The following is a 19540-nucleotide window of genomic DNA, read 5'->3' as shown; positions in this document are numbered from 1 at the left end:
GTAAGGCGTTTCACAGGACACCTGGGCTAACCCTTCATTTTGCAGTGAGGTGCTCAGCAATTCAAGAGGATGCCAGCGCACTGACAGTGGTCTTCCTTGTTTAGATGAGTCAGGTGATATTGTTTAGAACATTCAGAAGATGCCTCCTGCTACTTTCAGTGGAAGATTTACCAGGAGTAACTGCTGCAATGATGCTCTGAGGTAGATCCAAGATGTGATGGTGGGATTATATATCTCTGTTCACCTGGAAAACTTGAGGAATCCCCACAATGAACTATAGACTGCTACTGGGTGACAAAGAAGATTGCTCTATCATGTTCATCTCTACTCTGTTTATCTTGCTTTGTCATAACTCCCATCATAACATCAGAGCATGAGTATGACATCACACACCACCAAATTTAACAAAAAACTTAATACAGTTGTGATTCTCATGGTAACTCACATGTCTAAATTAGTACATTCTTCTAAAAAACTAATTTAAAGTCAACCTACCTAACATAAAAACTCCTTTAATTTACAAGTGTATACACCACCTTAAATATGTTTTACAGCTATATCTATATATATCTATATATATATATATATATATATATATATATATATATCTATATATATATATATATATATATATATATATATATATATATATATATATATATATATATATATATATATATATCTATCTATATGGGAACACATCACAATGCCGAAATACTGAAAGATCGAATTTCATATGTCCAAGACCATATGATCAAAATTTCGGAATCCAGACATTGTGAACGCAGATCTGCATACAGTGCAGAATGGGAGATTTCCCTTTTCCTCTCTGTAGTGCGATCTCGGAGTTGGAATATTTAAGTAGCGGGGGGGTGCAGGGGGGCTTGCACCCCTGCAGAAACATTTAAATTGTTTTTTTTTTATTTGTTTCGGAATTTCGAGATTCTGAAGTGAATCCATATATATAGATAGATATAGATATACTGAAGATATCTTTTGGAGGCTTACACTATCCTGGTGGCAATATCCTGGCAGATCGATTCAGTGCCAACTTCACCCCCCTCTTACCCCCTAAATGGCCCATCTCAATACTGGAATATTGCCAAATTCCGGTAATAACGGCCACACAGGTAAAAAATGCACTCTCCAAAGCTAAGAATACAGCATCCATGGGACCAGATGAAATCCCGGGCTGTGTACTACATGAACTACAATATGAACTGGCACCTCACCTAAGTGTCATGTTTAATCATAGCCTCAGCTCAGGTTTCATGCCCACTGAGTGGCGCACAGCTACAGTTATCCGACTCCAAAAGGGGGGATCCACCTTGGATCCCGGAAACTACCGTCCCAACAGTCTGACAAGCCTTATCTGCAAGGCCATGGAGCGTATTATCATGAAACTTATAAACAAAGACATTGGCAACCTTCAAACACTGGACCCCACCCAGTTTGGGTCCGTGAAGGGCTGATCTTGTCTCCTGAACTTGATTGACTTCTTCGAATCAGTCTCCAGAGCCATGGACAAGGGTAAGGTGGTCCACACAGCCTATCTAGACCTTGCCAAGGCTTTTGACACCATCCCCCACTCTGGAATCATAGATAAACTTACTAAGCTGGGCATTAATCCCTACGTCACCCAATGGGTTGCTAACTGGCTTACTGATAGAACCCACACTGTAAAAGTGGCCGACTCCAAATCCAGCTCCAGACAAGTGACAAGTGGAGTACCTCAGGGTTCAGTCCTGGGACCGCTCTTGTTTGGCATCTACTTCTCTGAAGTACAGGCCAACACTAAGGGACTCTGGATAACAAAGTTTGCAGATGACTGCAAACTGGGAGCCATTATTGAATCCCCAAATGATGTGGATACTCTACAAAAGGGCCTTACAGAAACAGATGCTTGGTGCCAGAGCCATTGGCTCAAGCTCAATGCCAAGAAATGTATAGTTATCCCCTTTGGGAAAAAACATGTATCCGTGAATTACCATATAGGTGGCAGTACACTAAACACCGAAAGTTTGATAAGAGACTTAGGGACACAGGTGGACAGTGGTCTCACCTTCGATAACTACATCACCACAACAGTCAGGAAATCCTTCTATGTGGCACACCTCATCACTAAGGGCTTTTCATCCAGAAAAAAGGAGGTCATTGTTCCACTGTACTCATCCCTCATTAGACCCATTATAGAATACAATGCCCCATTTGGTATGTACCTCTCAAAACATCTGCAACAATTGGAAAGGCCACAGAAATACCTCACTAAAAGAATCACAGGCCTAAAGCAGATGCCCTACGTTGACCACCTTAAAAAACTCCAGCTATACTCTGTCGCATATCGTCTACACAGAGGCAATCCTTGCTTAACATACAAGGCCATGTCAAACCCAGAGCTGTTGGACATGCTACACTTAAAGAAATCCCAATCCCTCAGAGCCACATGCTCCAGGGATGTAAACCTTGTCATCACAATAAATAAAACATGCTGGAGGGATAGGTTCCTGACCCAGAGACTCCCCAGACTCTGGAATAGATTGCCCATACATGTCAAGCAGAGTGCCTCTTTGTTCCTCTTCAAAAGGAACCTTGACGATTAGATGGGAGAAAGGAAATTCACCCCAGGGATCACGTCAGTCGCCCTGCTAGACAGGGGTCCAGGGAAGTAAATAGTGTGGGAAGAAATAGCCAGGGAATTGTTATGGCTAGGCTTGTATAGGCCCTAGGGCTGATAGCCTAGTACCAACCTATGAACCTATAATGGCCAGTTTTTGAATTACAAACTACAACTAATTGTTATATACCGGGAGTTGTATACATCGCTATGCATCAGGGTCAACAAGGCTATTTTACTGGAAAAATGGAACACCCCCTAAAAAAAGAGGGTGTATGAACATTTATATGATATTAGTAAAGATTATATTAATACTTCTTTGTCTAGACATACCCTTCATTGTGTTCAAGAAAATAAGAAAAGTTTAAGTTTGCAGTATTCGGAAATTTAACAGCAATAAAAGTCAACAGTGGATGTACCTCTGTAAAACCCCCTTCTTGATAATGCTCCATTTTTTTCCTTAGGTATCAAAATACCAGAAAAGCTATTTGCAAGTGATTAATTAGATGTTAATGGTCTTGCTGGTTGCATGTGGATCTCAGCGTATTAGATCCCATTGGAGCTGAATATGCTTAAATAAGTGAATTTTTGCTCAAGCATTTTTCTGTTTACACACTTAATAGTTTTCCTGCCATGTTACAGTGGGTCTATATCATATGAGCGAATCGCACAAATTGCGAACGCTCATAATATCGAACGTACCGGACCTCGAACTTCCTACCCCCCACTAAATATATATTCCAACTCTGAGATTGCACTACAGTGAGGAAAGGGCAAATATCCCATTCTTCACTGTACCATGATCTCAGAAAAAACACTTTGAGGTCTGGTAAGTTTGATATTATGAGCGTTCGCAGCTTGTGAGATTCGCTCATATGATATAGACCCGTTACAGTCTATGGGATGTATATACATTCTAGTCTAGCATAAATTTTACCATCTAAACCATGCAATTCTTTAATAACTATTTTATTTTTGCTGTAAAGTTACTGGTAACTGCCTTCCCACTCTGTTTTACATTGCAGAATAGGCTACTAGAGTACATCAACATTAGAAACATATAATCTCTGATTAAATGGCATATTATATATAATATATTTACCTGTCCAAAGCTATTAGTATTAAATTCATACAAGAAAATCTCATTATACATCATTTGCGGTGTCATTCATAGGTTCATAGGATGATACTAGGTTATTGGTCTGCAGGCCCTTATAAGCCTATCCAAGAATTTGGGCCATGTTCTCTCAAAGTCAGCACCTGTTTCCCTTCTCCAGCAGGGACACAGGTGGGATGCCAGGGGTGTGTTTTCTGTTTGCCATCCAGTCGTCCAGGTTCCTCCTAAAGAGGCCTAGAGAGGTACTCTACTTGACATGGAGAGGGAGTCTATTCCACAGATGGGGGAGTCTTTGGGACACAAATCTATCCCACCAACAAGTTCTATTAATGTCACAGACCAGGTTAAGGCCTTGCATGTGGGTTGTGAGAGTGGAGTTTCTCTTTCAGATATGCAGCAATTCCATTAAGGCTGGGTCTGAAATGGCCTTGTATGCCAGACACAAGTCCCTCTGAGCAGTCTGTATCAGACTGACTAGAGAGACAGGACGTTTAGCCTATCCGTACAGGATAGGTCTTTGAGACCTTGATTGTTCCTGGTCAGGAACCTCTGTGGTCTCTCCAACTGCTGCATGTGCTTGGCAAGGTACATGATGAATGGAGCATTGTACTTGTTAATGGGTCGTCAAGGGAGGAGTACAGGGAGGTTATTACCTCCTTGTTCCTGGATGAAATACCCTTTTTATGAGGTGGTCCATGTAGAAAGCCATCTGTATCTGTTGGCAACATGGTGGTCAAATGTCAGGTTGCTATCAACCTGGGTGCCCAAGTCCCTCACGACTAATTGCATCCTTAGTACATTGTTATTAATGTGATAAGTTGTGGGGATGCCATTTTCCCCAAAGGGGATAATGATGCATTTTTTGGCATTCAGTTTGAGGCCATGCTTCTGGCACCAGTCATTAGTTTGGGTAAGGCCCTCTTGGAGGATGTTCACATCACTAGGGGAATTTAAGACACAGCCCAACTTGCAGTCATCTGCAAACCTGATCAGCCACAGATCACTGGTTTTTGCTTGCACCTCAGAAAAGTATATCCCAAACAGTAGAGGCCATAAAACCGATCCTTGGGGTACACCGCACATTACGGGTCTACTGCTAGAGGTGGCTTCCCCTATTTAACTAAGTGGGTTCTATCAGTGAGCCAGTTAACTACCCTTCTGGTAACATATGGGTTGATGCCTAGCTGTGAGAGTTTCTCTATTATGCCCAAGTGTGAAACAGTGTTGAAGACTTTGGCTAGGTCGATGTAGGTGGTGTGCACAATCTTCCCCTCATCCATGGCTTTGGTGACTGTTTCAGAGAAGTTGACCATGATCTCCCTTTGACAAAACCAAACTGTGTGGGGTCAAGTGATTGGAGATTACCAATGTCCTTGTTTATTACGTCCAACTGTACTCATCTCTGATTAGAACCATTACAGAATACAATGCCCCGTTTGGTATGTACCTCTCAAGACATCTGAAACAACTGACAAGACCACAGAAATACCTCACTAAAAGAATCACAGGCCTAAAGCAGACACCCTATGCTGACTGTCTATAAAACTCTAACTATACTCTGTCACATATCGTCTACTCAGAGGTGATCTCTACTTAACATACAAGGCTATGTCAAACCCAGAGCTGTTGGACATGCTACACTTAAAGAAATCCCAATCCCTCAGAGACACATGCTCCAGGGATCTAAACCTTGTCATCACAATGAACAAAACATGCTGGAGGGATAGGTTTCTGACCCAGAGACTCCTCAGTCTCTGGAATAGACTGCCCATACATGTCAAGTAGAGGGACTCTTTGGCCCACTTCAGAAGGAACCTTGATGATTGGATGGGAGATAGGAAATTCACTCCAGGGATCACGTCAGTCACCCTGCTAGACAGGGGTCCAGGAAAGTAAATACTGTGGGAAGAAATAGCCAGGGAATTGTTATGGCTAGGCTTGTATAGGCCCTAGGGCCAATAGCCTAGTACCAACCTAGGAACCTATGATACTGTGTTCCATGGTCTTGCAGATCAGGTTAGGTAGGCTGATGGACTTATAATTGCCTGGGTCAGTAGACGCTCCAACTTTGTGCAGATGGATGACAGTGGCTGTCCTCCATACAGCTGGGATGAAGACAGTGCTCAGGCTTTCTTTGAATGTGGTGCCTAATGATGCTGAGAGCTCATGCATGAGTTCATGTAGGATACAGTCAGGGATGTTATTGGGTCCCATGGAGACTATTTTTTGCCTTTGAGAAGGCATTAAAGACATGCTCCCTGGTGATGAGAGGAGGGGTGCAGGTGCTGGGGATGTCCTGGTTTACTGATGGGGGGGGGGGTGAAGTTTTCAGTGAACCTGAATGCCAGCACATTGAGTATATCTATGGTATTTGAGTATGTGGTGTTACTGACCACCAGTTCAGAGAAAATTTGGTGTTATCTTTGACTTTGCAGATATAAGTGAAGATGGCCTTGTGATTGCCCTTAGTGAATGTGGACAATTTGGAATCAAAGTTAGCCTTACAGGATTTCACCAGTGACCTTATTTGCTTGTTCAGACAAAGGACAGATTGCTTCCAACTTGGCGCCTGCTCCTTCTTGGTCCTGTACAGCAATTTCCTTCCTTTTGTTATAGAGTTTGCTTATTGCTGCTGTCCACCAGACAGGTTTACTCTTTCTTGAAGAAGATGATTTGGTCCTGTCAGGTACTGCTGAGTCCATACAGCTATGTAGGTTCTCATATAGTTTTTTGGTGTAGGCGTGGATGTTAGTGCTAGTTCCAGCTGAAGAGATGGTGGCTGTGAAGGGGTGGGGGGGGGGTCAGGGGAGATGTTGACTTCAAAAGTGATTGCTTTATGGTCGGATCTTACCAAGGAGGATGACATTGTAGGGGTGCTACAGTGGCTACTCATGTTGGTTAGAACCAGGTCCAGGATATTTTTGCCTCTCTTAGGGGTGTTGACCATCTTATCCAATTATCATTGAAATGGCATTGCTTGAAAAATCTGGTCAAGAAGGCCAAACTTGGTAGTGGCTATTAATAAGAGATAAATGTGGTTGGCAATTAATGGACCACCATACTGACCCTGAAAGTAGATGAATTGCCAAAATTACAGCACAATCTAGTCCACTGATAGTTCGAAATGCGTACTTCCCTAAAAATGACTGTTTGCCCATGTTTTCCTCTCATTTTTCAATAATACAATTGTCAGATTCTATTTCCTTTTCTGTACTCTTTGCTGATGACTTTAAAGTTGTTATCAACTCCTTCATTAATATACATAGCAACATGCTGAGAAACATCTTGTATCCAAGAAAATTATCCCTCACTTTTCCATCTGCATTTCTCTTCAGCATCTTCTTTTCAAATCCTTCTCTGCAGTTTTCCAATGATTTTTTCTTGTGGTTGACTGATGCCTGGTATATTAACTGTCCAACAGATCCCTCCTAATACTTTGGCATCTCCATGTGGAATACGCTGAAGCATACCTGATTCCCTTTTAATACTTACCGACCAATTACTAAGCATGCACAATATGAGTACCTTGCTGTGCATACTGTCAGACACCTTTGCAGTGACTCAATACCTATCTCTTATCTCCCAGACAAGCTTGAACCAAAGGATTGATCCATAATATTCTATGATTATGTTTCTTACCCATTCATTAAAGATTTTTGCAAAATAAAAAGCATGGGAATTTCTAAGTCCATGCCCATCCAAGTACGATGAGAACATTTTAAATTTGAAATCTTGTCTTTACAGCGTGACTGTAAAAGCAACCCTCCTTATATAGGTAGGTGGTTTGTCAGTCTAAATAATAAGGATGTCACAGCACATCCCCTCATGTTTTATTTGCTTATTGTAAGATAAAGAATTATTTTTAAAAGTATTCTCAATTAGTTTTTCAACAGGTTGTTTTCAGTATTGGGCACTAAAAATAGATCTGGGAAATGTCTTACTTTTTGTTTAATGCAATGGTGAACAGCTCAGATTATCTGCCATATGGCCTCCAATAAGACCTCTATTACAAAGATGACTAAGTTTTCAAATCCTGGGTGAACTGTATTGCTACAGCTGTTGCCATCAGCTAACCCACAGAAATATTTGCATCCTTCTCTTGTTGAGTTAATCATCTTGAAATTAAAACAAATGACTGTCCTCTTTAGCTAATGAAAGCAATTAAACCTACCCATCAGGAAAAAATACCAGAGTCAGAAGATGTACATATTAATGTTTACAAGTTGCCAGACTTTGGATCCCTTTTTAACTTTAAGTCTAGCAGAGGGGATGCCTTGTCTCATAAACATATCACATGTCACACCCTACTCAGACTGGAGGTGAAATTCTTGGACTCCATTTGTTGAGCACATACCACTTGGTTACGATCAGAGATTCAATAATAATCCTCTCTGCTGTGTACAGGTGTACTACCTGAGTACAGGTGTATCACATGCTTACTAACTATTGATTTCTCTTCCCGGGACTGCACTGAAACCAGAAGCTCTCACCTAGACTTCTCAGTTAGTAAATATAAAATAAATAAATAAACAGACAAAGTCTGGAATATTTTCACCATAACAAATCACTAAGCCAGGCATAAAAATAAACACCTGTGACTCTGACTCTCACCATTCGACATCATCAACTGCCATATCTCTCAACCTCCTTACACAAAAATCTGGAAAAGCCTAAAATAATGGGGGAACACAGGCCTAAAAATAGGAACAGATTTTTAAATGTTGTTCTTAGCAACTTTAAAAAGTTGAGAGAATAACAGGATATGTGTTGTCATGCAATTTCTAAAGGCTATGAAGTATGAAACTCAAATGTATGATATGTTTTAATGCCTTCAACTCTCATAGATTAGCCAGAAAACCACAAATTTCATGAGGAACAGGTTAAAAATATGAGGTAAAAATCTGGACATTCTGTGAAAATCTGTACATTTGAGAGGTACGTAAACTGCTAATATGTTTTAAACTTTTAGTGTCCTTCTTTAACGTAAACTGATTAATATGTGACACCCCCATACACACAAACATTCACATTCTCACACACACGCGCGCACACACGCTCACACACACACACACACACACACACACACACACACACACACACACACACACACACACACACGCACCTCCTCTTCTGTCTTTCTTTGCTTTGAGCAGAGGGTTTCTCCAATAACATTACAGCAGTAAACAAAAACAAATAAATAATATATTGCTGTTAATCTACCATGCTCACAGATGTAGTACTCCAGTGAAATAATTTTGTAAATGAATCATTTCATTATTCTATGTTGCGTTTATTACATATTCACTTAGCCATTTATGGTTGCTGTTTTAGCATTACTGCTTATGCTTTGCTGACACTGTGTTACTTAATTTTTTCCCAGAATGCCTTTTCGTGCTCAGCTTTTTATTCTGTCCACGTTTAATATTAGCAGAAACCAGATGCTTAGGTGCCTGTCTTTTGAGCTACGGTACACTTATCATATCTTGGTTTACGGTTACCATCCTGACAAGACGTGACCTTTTTTGATTAGCAGGTCTTGCATGTTACATTGTTAGAAATTCTATTTTTGACATTTTTTTAAAAAAATGCTTTAATGCAAGACAACAACCAATGGATGTCTAGTATGTGATTCGAGCACAACTTTCTTACTGGAATTATAAACTAATGGCTGGACTCCAGACTTCCAACTCACATGTGCAACTTCTGCCTAATGGCAAACACAAAGTGCTCCATCTGGATACATCAGACCAGTGCCAAAAATTCCAAAACCAACCAGCCTCAGTTATTTCTGACTATCTCAATACTGCCCACAGGGAGAAAATCCTAGAAAAACTTATTAGTGACAATTTCATCACCTGCCTCCAAAAATATGTATTTATTATTCATTTGCAGTTTGTTAACTGGGAAAGTCCATAGGGCCAAAAGTGAGCCCGTTTTCAATGAAGACCCGGGGGAGAAAAGTTCCTTATACAAATATTGCAAAGCTAATATCAACAAAGTTAATAAGTACAATACAATTTTCAAAAGCTATTAAAACACAGTAACATATGACACTGAATTAAAACACTGTAAAAACTGCAAAATAATAAAAAAGAATCCAGGGCACTAGAACGAAGCTGTAACAAGTTTAATGAAGCTGTAACTTGTTACAGTTTTGTTCTAGTGCCAATGAAGCTGTAACAAGTTTAATAAAGCGCTTTTCATTAGAATCTTGGTTCAAACTTCATCAGACCTGATGATGTTTGAACTAAGATTCAAACGAAAAGCACTTTATTAAACTTGTTACAGCGTCATTAAACTTGTTACGGCTTTGTTCTAGTGCCCCAGCATCTTTTTTGTTATTTTACAGCAACACATAAGACAGAATAATAACATTTGAACAAGGTATTGTAACAAAGCAATGAATGAAATTAAAACAAGTATTTTGGAGTACATGAGTATAATTTGCAGTGCAGGCGTACATGCACTCATAATTTCATGAGGTGAGTGGTAGGAAGAATTAGAGGAGAATAGAACAGTGAGAGGTGAATAGGATGGGGGAGTCAGGTAGGGTGAGAGCATGAGCATTCCTAGTCAGAAGAGAGATGGGAATGGAGAATGGTCTTTAAGGCGGAGTGGTTTTGGGTGATTCAAATGTAGGGGGAAGTGAATTCCATAGATGAACAAGGGAGAAAGACAGGAGAAATTGCCCAGGTGCGCATAAGGGTTTATACACTTCGAGGAGGTTCTTGTTACTGGACCTGAGTAATCTGTCAGAATGATGCAAGGAGAGGGAAGGGCAGTTAGTGGGTTTGAAAAATGAGTTTGTGAGTAGTTAACAGTTGAATGTAAGAGAAATAGTGGGGGAGATCCAGCCAGATCAATGAGTGGAGTGCAGCACAGTGGTGGGAGCAGTAGTTGGAGTTGGTAGCAAACTAAGAAATTTTATTGTAGCAGGAATACAGTTTTGACTTCAGGGAGAATTGAAGGTTGGGGAGGAGAGAAGAGGAGAGGGTCTCCATACAAGAGAGAGGTGATGAGGTAGGAAATAGACAGTATATGCTTGGATGAGGGAGTGAGATAATGGCTGTGACGATATAACACTTTAATTTTGGATTGTTTTCTTAATACTAGTTGTATATGAATGTCAAACTTTAAATGTTCATCAGTGATAACACCTAGAAGTTTTGTTTGGGAGACAATTTCAATGGAAATGTTATTCTGACTGACTATGGAGAAGAAACTTTTATCGATAGAGGTGCTTTTAGATGGGATAAAGATCATGATTTTGGTTTTGGATGCATTGAGAGCAAGGTGATTATTCACTATCCAAGACACAGTACAAGAGAAGGCATCTTCTGTTAGTTGCATGAGTTTGGGGAGAGATTGAGCATAGCAAATTATGGTGGAATCATCCTCGACTTGGACAAGTTTGGTATTAGGGATGCACTGATGAAAATTATTAATGAAGATGTTAAAAAGTAAGGGACCCAGTATTGAGCCTTGTGGAACTCCTGTTGGGATGTGAAGGAAGGAAGATGTACTATTGTTCCACTTGACGGCTTGTTGTCTATTAAAAAGGTAACTGGAAAACCAGTTAACAGAAGAGGGGGAGAGATTGAGAAGAGAGAGTTTGGACAAGAGGAGGTTGTGGGAAACAGTATTGAAGGCCTTTGATAAGTCTAAGAGAAGGGTAGATACAATGTTGCCAGAGTCTCGTGCACGGCTGATGATGTCAAGGAAGGAGAGAAGGGCAGTGGTAGTACTATGTCCAGGTCTGAATCCATGTTGAATTGGAGAAATAAGTTGATTGTCTAGGAGGTAGGGAAGGAGTTGCAAGTATATGCATTTTTCAAGGACTTTTGAGACAGTGGACAGGATGGCTATAGGACGGAAGTTGGAGATTTAAGTATTGTTACCTCCTTTGTGGAGGGGAATGATGAATGCTTTCTTCCAGAGGAGGGGTACATGGGATTCTTGGACTAAATGGTTGATAAGTATGATGATGGGAAGAGCTATGCCATCGGCAGCTAGGTTGAGAAAGTTAGATGGAAGGTTGTCTGGGGCATGACAGCATAGTTTTAGTTTTAGTAGAAGTTTTTTATGGTGTGCAGAGCGACGGGTTGTATGGTAAAGGGGGGAGATGAGTAGTGTTGATGTCAGTGGGGCTAGAGTTGAAGGTGTGGGTTGAGGGTGGAGTAGAAGTGTTATTGGAGAAGGATGTGGCTAGCTTGGCTATTGTATCAATAAAGAAGGAGTTGAATTGGGTATCTAAGATGTGAGCTGGAGAGTTAAGGTCAGGGCATATATGAGATATTCTCTGATAACCAGCATGGATTCTGGCTTGGGACAAGTATTCTGACTACTCTGTGAACTCTATGTGTGACCACATTATCTGCAGCATTGATAGAAGGCACCTAATAGGTAAAGTCTTCATTGATGTGACCCAGGCTTTTGACATAGTTGACCACTCCATCCTACTGGTTCATGAGTTCATTTTGTGTTTGTTGACCGGGATAGTTCTACTAGCTAGCGGCCTCCTTCAGTGGAGACTGAAGGTTACACTACTAGGGAAAATTTGCCTTGGGCATCAAGGGTCTTCTCCTACTCTTTTCAGTAGGTGCCGTGGGGTGTGTTACATACACCTGTGCTACCGCCAACTCATGCAGATGGGACCTTAGTTTAATGTCTCATCTGAGGGACAACACACTTAGAAGTGCAGGACTCCACAATGGTGCACTGCACTCCAGTTACCTGGAGTGGGAATACAGCCCACAGCTCTCTGGCCTTCCAGTACCTTCAGAACCTTACAAGTAAAAACTGACTCTTCTTTCTCTCAACCTGTTCACGCATACTCTAGTGTCCACAAGGATCTATACTGCCCCTCTGCTTGTCTCCCTGTTTTATAAAAAACACCACCTGATCTGCATTAACGTCAGCTTAAATAAATAAATAAATAGCCATAAACTAATACCTCTACTCTACACTCATGAGATGGTGTTTTACACATCTATTCCAAATCAACTAAACATGCAAAAGCAATTACAGTCAGACCCTCTACATCTAAACAGTTGGCTCACAAGTAAGCAACACTTACTGAATCATGAAAAAATAAACTATGACCTGTGACATTAACAAAAGACTAGCACCATACGCTAAAACAATACACTTCACTGATCAGTTCAATAACCGTGCAGAAACTGCAATATCCTTTTGGTATCTATGACTTTGGATTGACTAATCCCTCAACTTTGGAAACACATAGAAAAACTTAGGCCTGACATTAATTACTTACTATTCATGACCCAAAAAGTATTCAAATTTCTCTCTCTCCCCTGCCAAGAGCTGCTATTAATAAAAGGAGCCCTACTTATTCAACAAGAATATGGTTTACTGCATTTTGCTTCAGCCTCACAAAAATACATCAATACTTCAATTGATTCATAACAAAATCTGCTGCTTCATCACCAGCTATCCACATGTGGAACATCACTTTTTCCCGGGTCTATATTGAAACATCGAATGCAAAAAACAGCAAACGATGTTTCATCAACACATTTTCAGCGAAAGCTGAAAATGTCACAGCGATTTCTTTCCTAATAATTTTAGGTTTGTGAGTGTGATCTTCACACAGGACAGTTTCTAATGTAGTGTACCCTTAGATTGCAAGTAGTGTACTTAAAGCTAAAACAAGCCTGGATGTGTGACTGTAAATTTGTACTGGGTATACATGGAGAAAATCTACTTAATGGTGGACATTGCTAGTCTCCCCCCAGCATTGGGTGTTATGGCTGAACTTCTCACAGATATCCTATAGCCATAAACTTAAAAACCTCTCAATCTATATATATATATATATCTAGAAGTACATGCTGATTGCTCTGGTAGGGATCCTGGCAGGGTCACATAGAATCAGGACATCTGCCCTTTCCCTTCTCTTTCACATTGAGCCCTTATTCCATAGACACACACAGAGTAGATGTAAAACGATATGCCTTCCAAGAAGTGCGTAGGCGCAACCAGTAAAGAGACGCAGCTTAGGCTCACTTGAAAGGAGCAGCTAAGATACCCCAGACTAAACAGTATGGGATCAGGTAGACGTGTGGTGATATGGGAGACCTAGGTAAAGACTAAGGGGACTATAAAAACATAAATAATAAAAAAACAAAACCTTCAATATTACCAATAAAAACTGCATATAAATGCACTGACCACCAAAAGCCACCAAAGAAAAAAGGTCCTGTCTCTTTCTCTTTTACTGAGTTTTCTAAGTGCTAAATGCTTAACATAATTGATCTTGTGTATGTTAAGTTTCCAGCTGCAGCTAAGTAAGCAATGCATTCTGTGCCATATTGGTTCTCACCTTTACTTCTGTTCTTTCCTGCAGTTATATATACTGACTCGGACACAGACATATGCCAACAGCACTGTGAAAACATTGGCATTCTTTGTACATTACTGACTGACTAGTCATTACCTTGAAAAAAGCAGTATTTTATTCCTATACCAAAGATTAAAATAATTTACTTCTTAACTTTTTAAAAGTCTTTCTTCTCACTGTTTGATGGAGAAGAAAGTTTATTTTTATTCCACATTCCTGAAGTCACATAATGAATTACAATTTCTTCTGTTCATGTTTATCTTAAATGTAGAATTTGTGAGCAGTGTTTTATTAACTTCTATACAACATTCCTAATTTATATTTTTTCTTCATATCTTATTTTCACTTGACCCAATGTGAAAAGCAATTTCTCCAGTTTTACCTTCACAAAAATAACAAGTCACATGAATCACCTTCATCCATCATTTACTTCCATCCTACTTGTTAAGATGTCATTTAAATATAACCTATGGCAGCTGTTGTGGGTAAAACTGCTGAGAAGACAGTGTGCTCTTTTATACAAGGTAACAAAATGTCCTTAAACTGTTACACATGCAAATAGATGATAAAACATCCACTCACCTGCTGCGCGTCGTCCCATTTTTCTTTGTTTTCTGCCTCCAACATATAGCTTACTATCTGAAAGAACCTCTGCAACAGAAGAGAAATACAGCCACAATGTGGTCAAACTGTAACTACTGCTGCATTCAATCTGAATATTGTATGGCAAATAGGCAACAACAAAAATACATTTGATATGGCAATTGTAACAAAATACCCAGCACTAAGCTACACTACAACATAACTCGACAGTTTGTACTCTAGCAAGAAAAGAATATCTCCAGTCCAAAGCAGAGTGGTATATAATTCAACAGCAAATAAAAGAGAAAACAAACATTTTCATTGTTTTGTGCAATGTAATCTAATGTCCAAAGAATACTTAAAAAGTAAATTAAACAGTCTGATAATCTACATTAGAGCTGGTATTATTCTAGAAATAACAGTCATCTAAGCAACTGCAAAAACTCTCTTCCCATTTAATTATGATAACAGAGAAATGTACCAGAGTCTATCTGAAAATTTTGAAAAATCTGTTGGAGTTGGTGTAGCTTTCTTCTCCTCGCTGCATCACCCTATGACTCCCTAAACAGTGTCCCATAGTGGGGCTTTTTTCTCCCCTCTGCATCACTCTATGATGTCTTACACAGTGCCAAATCGTATGGCATTCTCTCTTCACCTTATCACCCTATACCTTCCTACATAGTGCCTCATGGTGGGACTTTTCTCTCCTCACTGTATCACCCTATGAATTCTTACACAGTGTCTCATGGTGGGGCTTTTCTCTCCTCACTGCATCACCCTATGAGGGTCTATATCACATTGTAGAACTCTTAAAAGTTCGAACTTTATATGGTCGACACCATATGATCGAACTTTTAAAAATTCGAACGTTTCAACTGAGATCTCCGTACAATGCAGAATGGGAAAGCTTTCCCTTTTCTGCACAGTAGTGCAATCTTGGAGTTAGTATAGTTAAAGAGTGGGGGGATGTGGGGGAAGACCCCCTGCTTAAACTGTTCAGGTAGGTTTTTTCTTTGGTTTACTTTTTTTATTACATTTTTGAACTTTTAAAAGTTTAATCATATGGTGTCGACCACATGACATTCGAACTTTTAAAAGTTCAATTATGTAATATAAACACCCCTATGATGCCCTACACAGTGCCCCATGGTAGGGCTTTTTACTCCTCACTGCATCACCCTATGATGCCTTACATAGTACCTTATGGTGGAGCTTTCTCTCTTCACCTCATCGCCCTATGACTTCCTACATAGTGCCGCATGGTGGGACTTTTATCTCCTCACTGCATCAGCCTATGACTCCCTACACAGTCCCCATGGTGGGGCTTTTTTCTCCTCACTGCATCACCCTATGACTCCCTAAACAGTATCACATGGTGGGGCTTTTTTCTCCTCAATGCATCACCCTATGATGCCTTACACAGTGTCCCATGGTGGGGCTTTCTCTCCTCACTACATCACCCTATGACTCCCTAAAAAGTGTCCCATAGTGGGGCTTTCTTCTCCTTATGGCATCGCTCTATGATGCTCTACACAGTGACCCATGGTGGGGCTTTTCTCTCCTCACCTTATCACCCTCTGACTTCCTACATAGTGCCTCATGGTGGGACTTTTCTCTCCTCACTGCTCACTATGACTCCCTACATAGTGCCTATGGTGGAAATTTTTATTCTCACTGCATCACCCTATGATTCCCTACACAGTGTCCCATGATGGGGCTTTTCTCTCCTCACTGCATCACCCTATGACTCCCTACACAGTACACCATGGTGAGGCTTTTCTCTCCTCACTGCATCATCCTATGATGCCCTACACAGTGCCCCACATCTGTTGCTCATTCTGTCAGTCACCTGATAAGTCTCTAGACGTTCTCCAATGGGGCTGGGATGAGCATAAATCTTAAGAATGTCCTGGAATCTGGCAATCAGCATCCACTTGGAGGTGTATTTTCTGACATACCCATTGCACCACACCTCCCAGTAGTGATGTCCCCAGCATCAATCAGAGATCATCACAAAAGGCATCCACAGAACCATCCTCCCACCAGGGATAGTAACACCCCCCATCTCTCCATCAGTCACTTGAGACACTAATGAAAGTCAGCTCATTTGGGTCGTAATAAGGTCTTTATAACTCTATCAATTCAACAAAGCATACAGAATCCACACAGGATATTCAGAGCAAAAGCATATCAATATTCAGATAAGTGGACACAAATGCATTACATGAATATTATACAGAAATGTACTTGGATATCGGTTATCTAAGTAGGCAGAGATGAATTATATGAGAAGTATACAGATAAGTTAGGAGATATGAATTATGTGCAAAGTGTACAGAAAAAGTTATATGAATAATTAAGTAGGCGAATATGAATTACTTGAGTAGCATACAGATAAATGGACAGAAATGAAGTGTGACAAAAATATACAGATAAGTGGGCAAAGCTGAGTTATATGAATAATATGCAAATGAGTTGGAAGTTATGAACTATGCAAGGTCCATGTGAAGACATTAGTTGTATGATAAGGATACAGATAACCAAAAAGATAGAACAACCACGTTGACTAGATGAAGTACATCAGGATAATCCAATAAAAATATGTTTTAGTAAGAAAAGCACTTTTGCCTGTATGTAAGTTGAATCACACCTCAGCAGAATCTGTTAAAAATGATTAAATGCCCTGTTTAAAGCAATTTAAATGATCACATGACAGCTGAACCCTCTTTCTTATATATATCACAAAACATCAAACACACATACACGAAAGCACTTAACATCGACAAGCGCTTCTGTGTATGTGTGCCTGTTTTGTAGATCGGACTACAGTGCGGGTAAGGGAAAATTCCCTTTTTCCCACTGTAGTGTGATCTCGGAGTGAGAATAATAAAGTAGGGGGGGTGTGGGGGGTGCAGGGGGCAAAGCCCCCCTGCAGAAACGTAGATTTTGTTTTTGAACTACACATACACGAAAGCGCTTTTTGATGTTAAGCGCTTTCGTGTATGTGTGTTCGATGTTTTGTGATTCAGACATATGCTAGTCAAACATGTGTCCTAGACCCATAAATATATATATATACATATATATATATATATATATATATATATATATATATATATAAGGCAACCCTCAAAAATCATTGATTCAGTGCCTGGACATGTAGCTGCAATCACCTTACTTAATTTTCCTTCACTTTTTTTCTCCCTCGCATTTTATCCAGTGCCCCATGGTGGGGCTTTTCTCTCCTCACTGCACCACCCTATGGCTTCCCACACAGTGCCCCATGGTGCAGCTTTTCTCTCCTCACTGCACCACCCTATGACTTCCCACACAGTGCCCCATGGTGGGGCTTTTCTCTCCTCTCTGCAACTCCCTATGACTTCCCACACAGTGCCCATGGTGGGGCTTTTCTCTCCTCACTGCATCACTCTGTGACTCCCTACACAGTTGCTTACCATCTCTTCCTCTTCCAGTTATCAACTATCTACTCTAATTCTCTGCTTAGTACAACTTTTACTATCTAATTGTCCCCATACCCCTGCCAACTCCTATTCCCCATACTATGGATACTAATTATCTCTCTCTCTTATCCACTTGTCTTTAAATCCTCCCTTACACTATCTCTTGTTTACCTCACATCTATGAATCTAACACTTGCCCCTCATTATGTCTCTTCTCCCATTTACCACCTTGCTCTTACTAACCACCTCAATGGTTACTTCTAATTTCATTTGCCCCACTTGCAGAGTTTTTTAGTATGTTCTAAACTTGTTCATCTTCTTACTATACCTGTTTTCTTTTACATTACTTCTCAAAGCTGTACTGTACATTTATTACTTGTAAAACTTAAAACTGTAAACTTCTTTATTACTTGTATAATTTTGTTCTTTGGAGCTTTTCTCCCCGGGTCTCTGCTGCAAAAGGATACAAGCTCAAATGGACCGATCTGGTCAACAAATGTCAAATAAATAAACAAATATATATATATATATATATATAAAAACTTTAATAAAGCATGTATATATGTATATACATTCAGTCACCCATGAGTGTAATTAACAATAAAAATACACACCGATATGTAAGTACATGCGAGATAAACTCCCTGTGGCAGGTGCTAATAAATTCATCTCCGCCTCGTTGCGTTAATGATGGCATGTCCGTTTCCAGTGTTTTCAGACTACAGGCAGCCAGCATGTTAAAGGAGTTGAACAAAAGCAAGGTTGCTGGTCTACTTTCTAAACAGGGTCAGCGCTGGTTAGTTACTGGATATGTTTTTTACATGCTTACATTTGCTATCATTATATAATTTTTATTATTATTACAATTCATTTTAACATAATTTAAATGAGTTTTTTATTGTTTACATTTATGACAGGCTGAAGCTATATATACCTGTTTTGTTAAAGTTTTTAAACATGTATTTATCTGTAAAAGGGGTCAGCTGTCTTGTAATCATTTGAATAGTTTTAAATAGAGCACTTGGTGCTGTTTTAACAGATTCTGATGAAGTCTGATTCAACTTGTACATAGAAGGAAGCACTTAATCGTAACAAAATGTATTTTTTCTTGTATTATCCTGGTGAACTTCATTGTGTCAGTATAGCTCTGTTTTTTTTCTAGTTAACACTTTGAGATGCAGAGGTTTCTAGTTAACACTTTGAGATGCAGAGGTTTCCAGTTAGCACTTTGAGATGCAGAGGTTTCCAGTTAGCACTTTGAAATGCAGTGGTTTCCAGTTAACACTATGAAATGCATAGGTTTCTAGTTAGCACTTTGAGATGCAGAGGTTTCTAGTTAACACTTTGAGATGCAGAGGTTTCCAGTTAGCACTTTGAGATGCAGAGGTTTCTAGTTAACACTATGA

At 39.9% G+C, this 19540-nt stretch overlaps 1 protein-coding gene across 6 annotated transcripts in view; it reads right to left on the bottom strand.

The window, feature by feature from the left end:
- Positions 1 to 19540, bottom strand: part of ADGRB2 (adhesion G protein-coupled receptor B2) — a 5411420-nt gene that overhangs the window by 2509389 nt on the left and 2882491 nt on the right. For all 6 annotated transcript variants that reach the window (XM_044082710.1, XM_044082742.1, XM_044082734.1 and 3 more), the window contains one exon: positions 14674 to 14742. In XM_044082710.1, the coding sequence (XP_043938645.1) occupies positions 14674 to 14742 (69 nt within the window). The remainder of the gene's footprint in view (positions 1 to 14673; positions 14743 to 19540) is intronic.

This window comes from Protopterus annectens, chromosome 1.part1 (genome assembly GCF_019279795.1).
Source record: "Protopterus annectens isolate FY-2018-M chromosome 1.part1, PAN1.0, whole genome shotgun sequence".
Lineage (NCBI taxonomy): Eukaryota > Metazoa > Chordata > Ceratodontiformes > Protopteridae > Protopterus > Protopterus annectens.
This window is presented reverse-complemented; position numbering and strand designations above follow the sequence as displayed.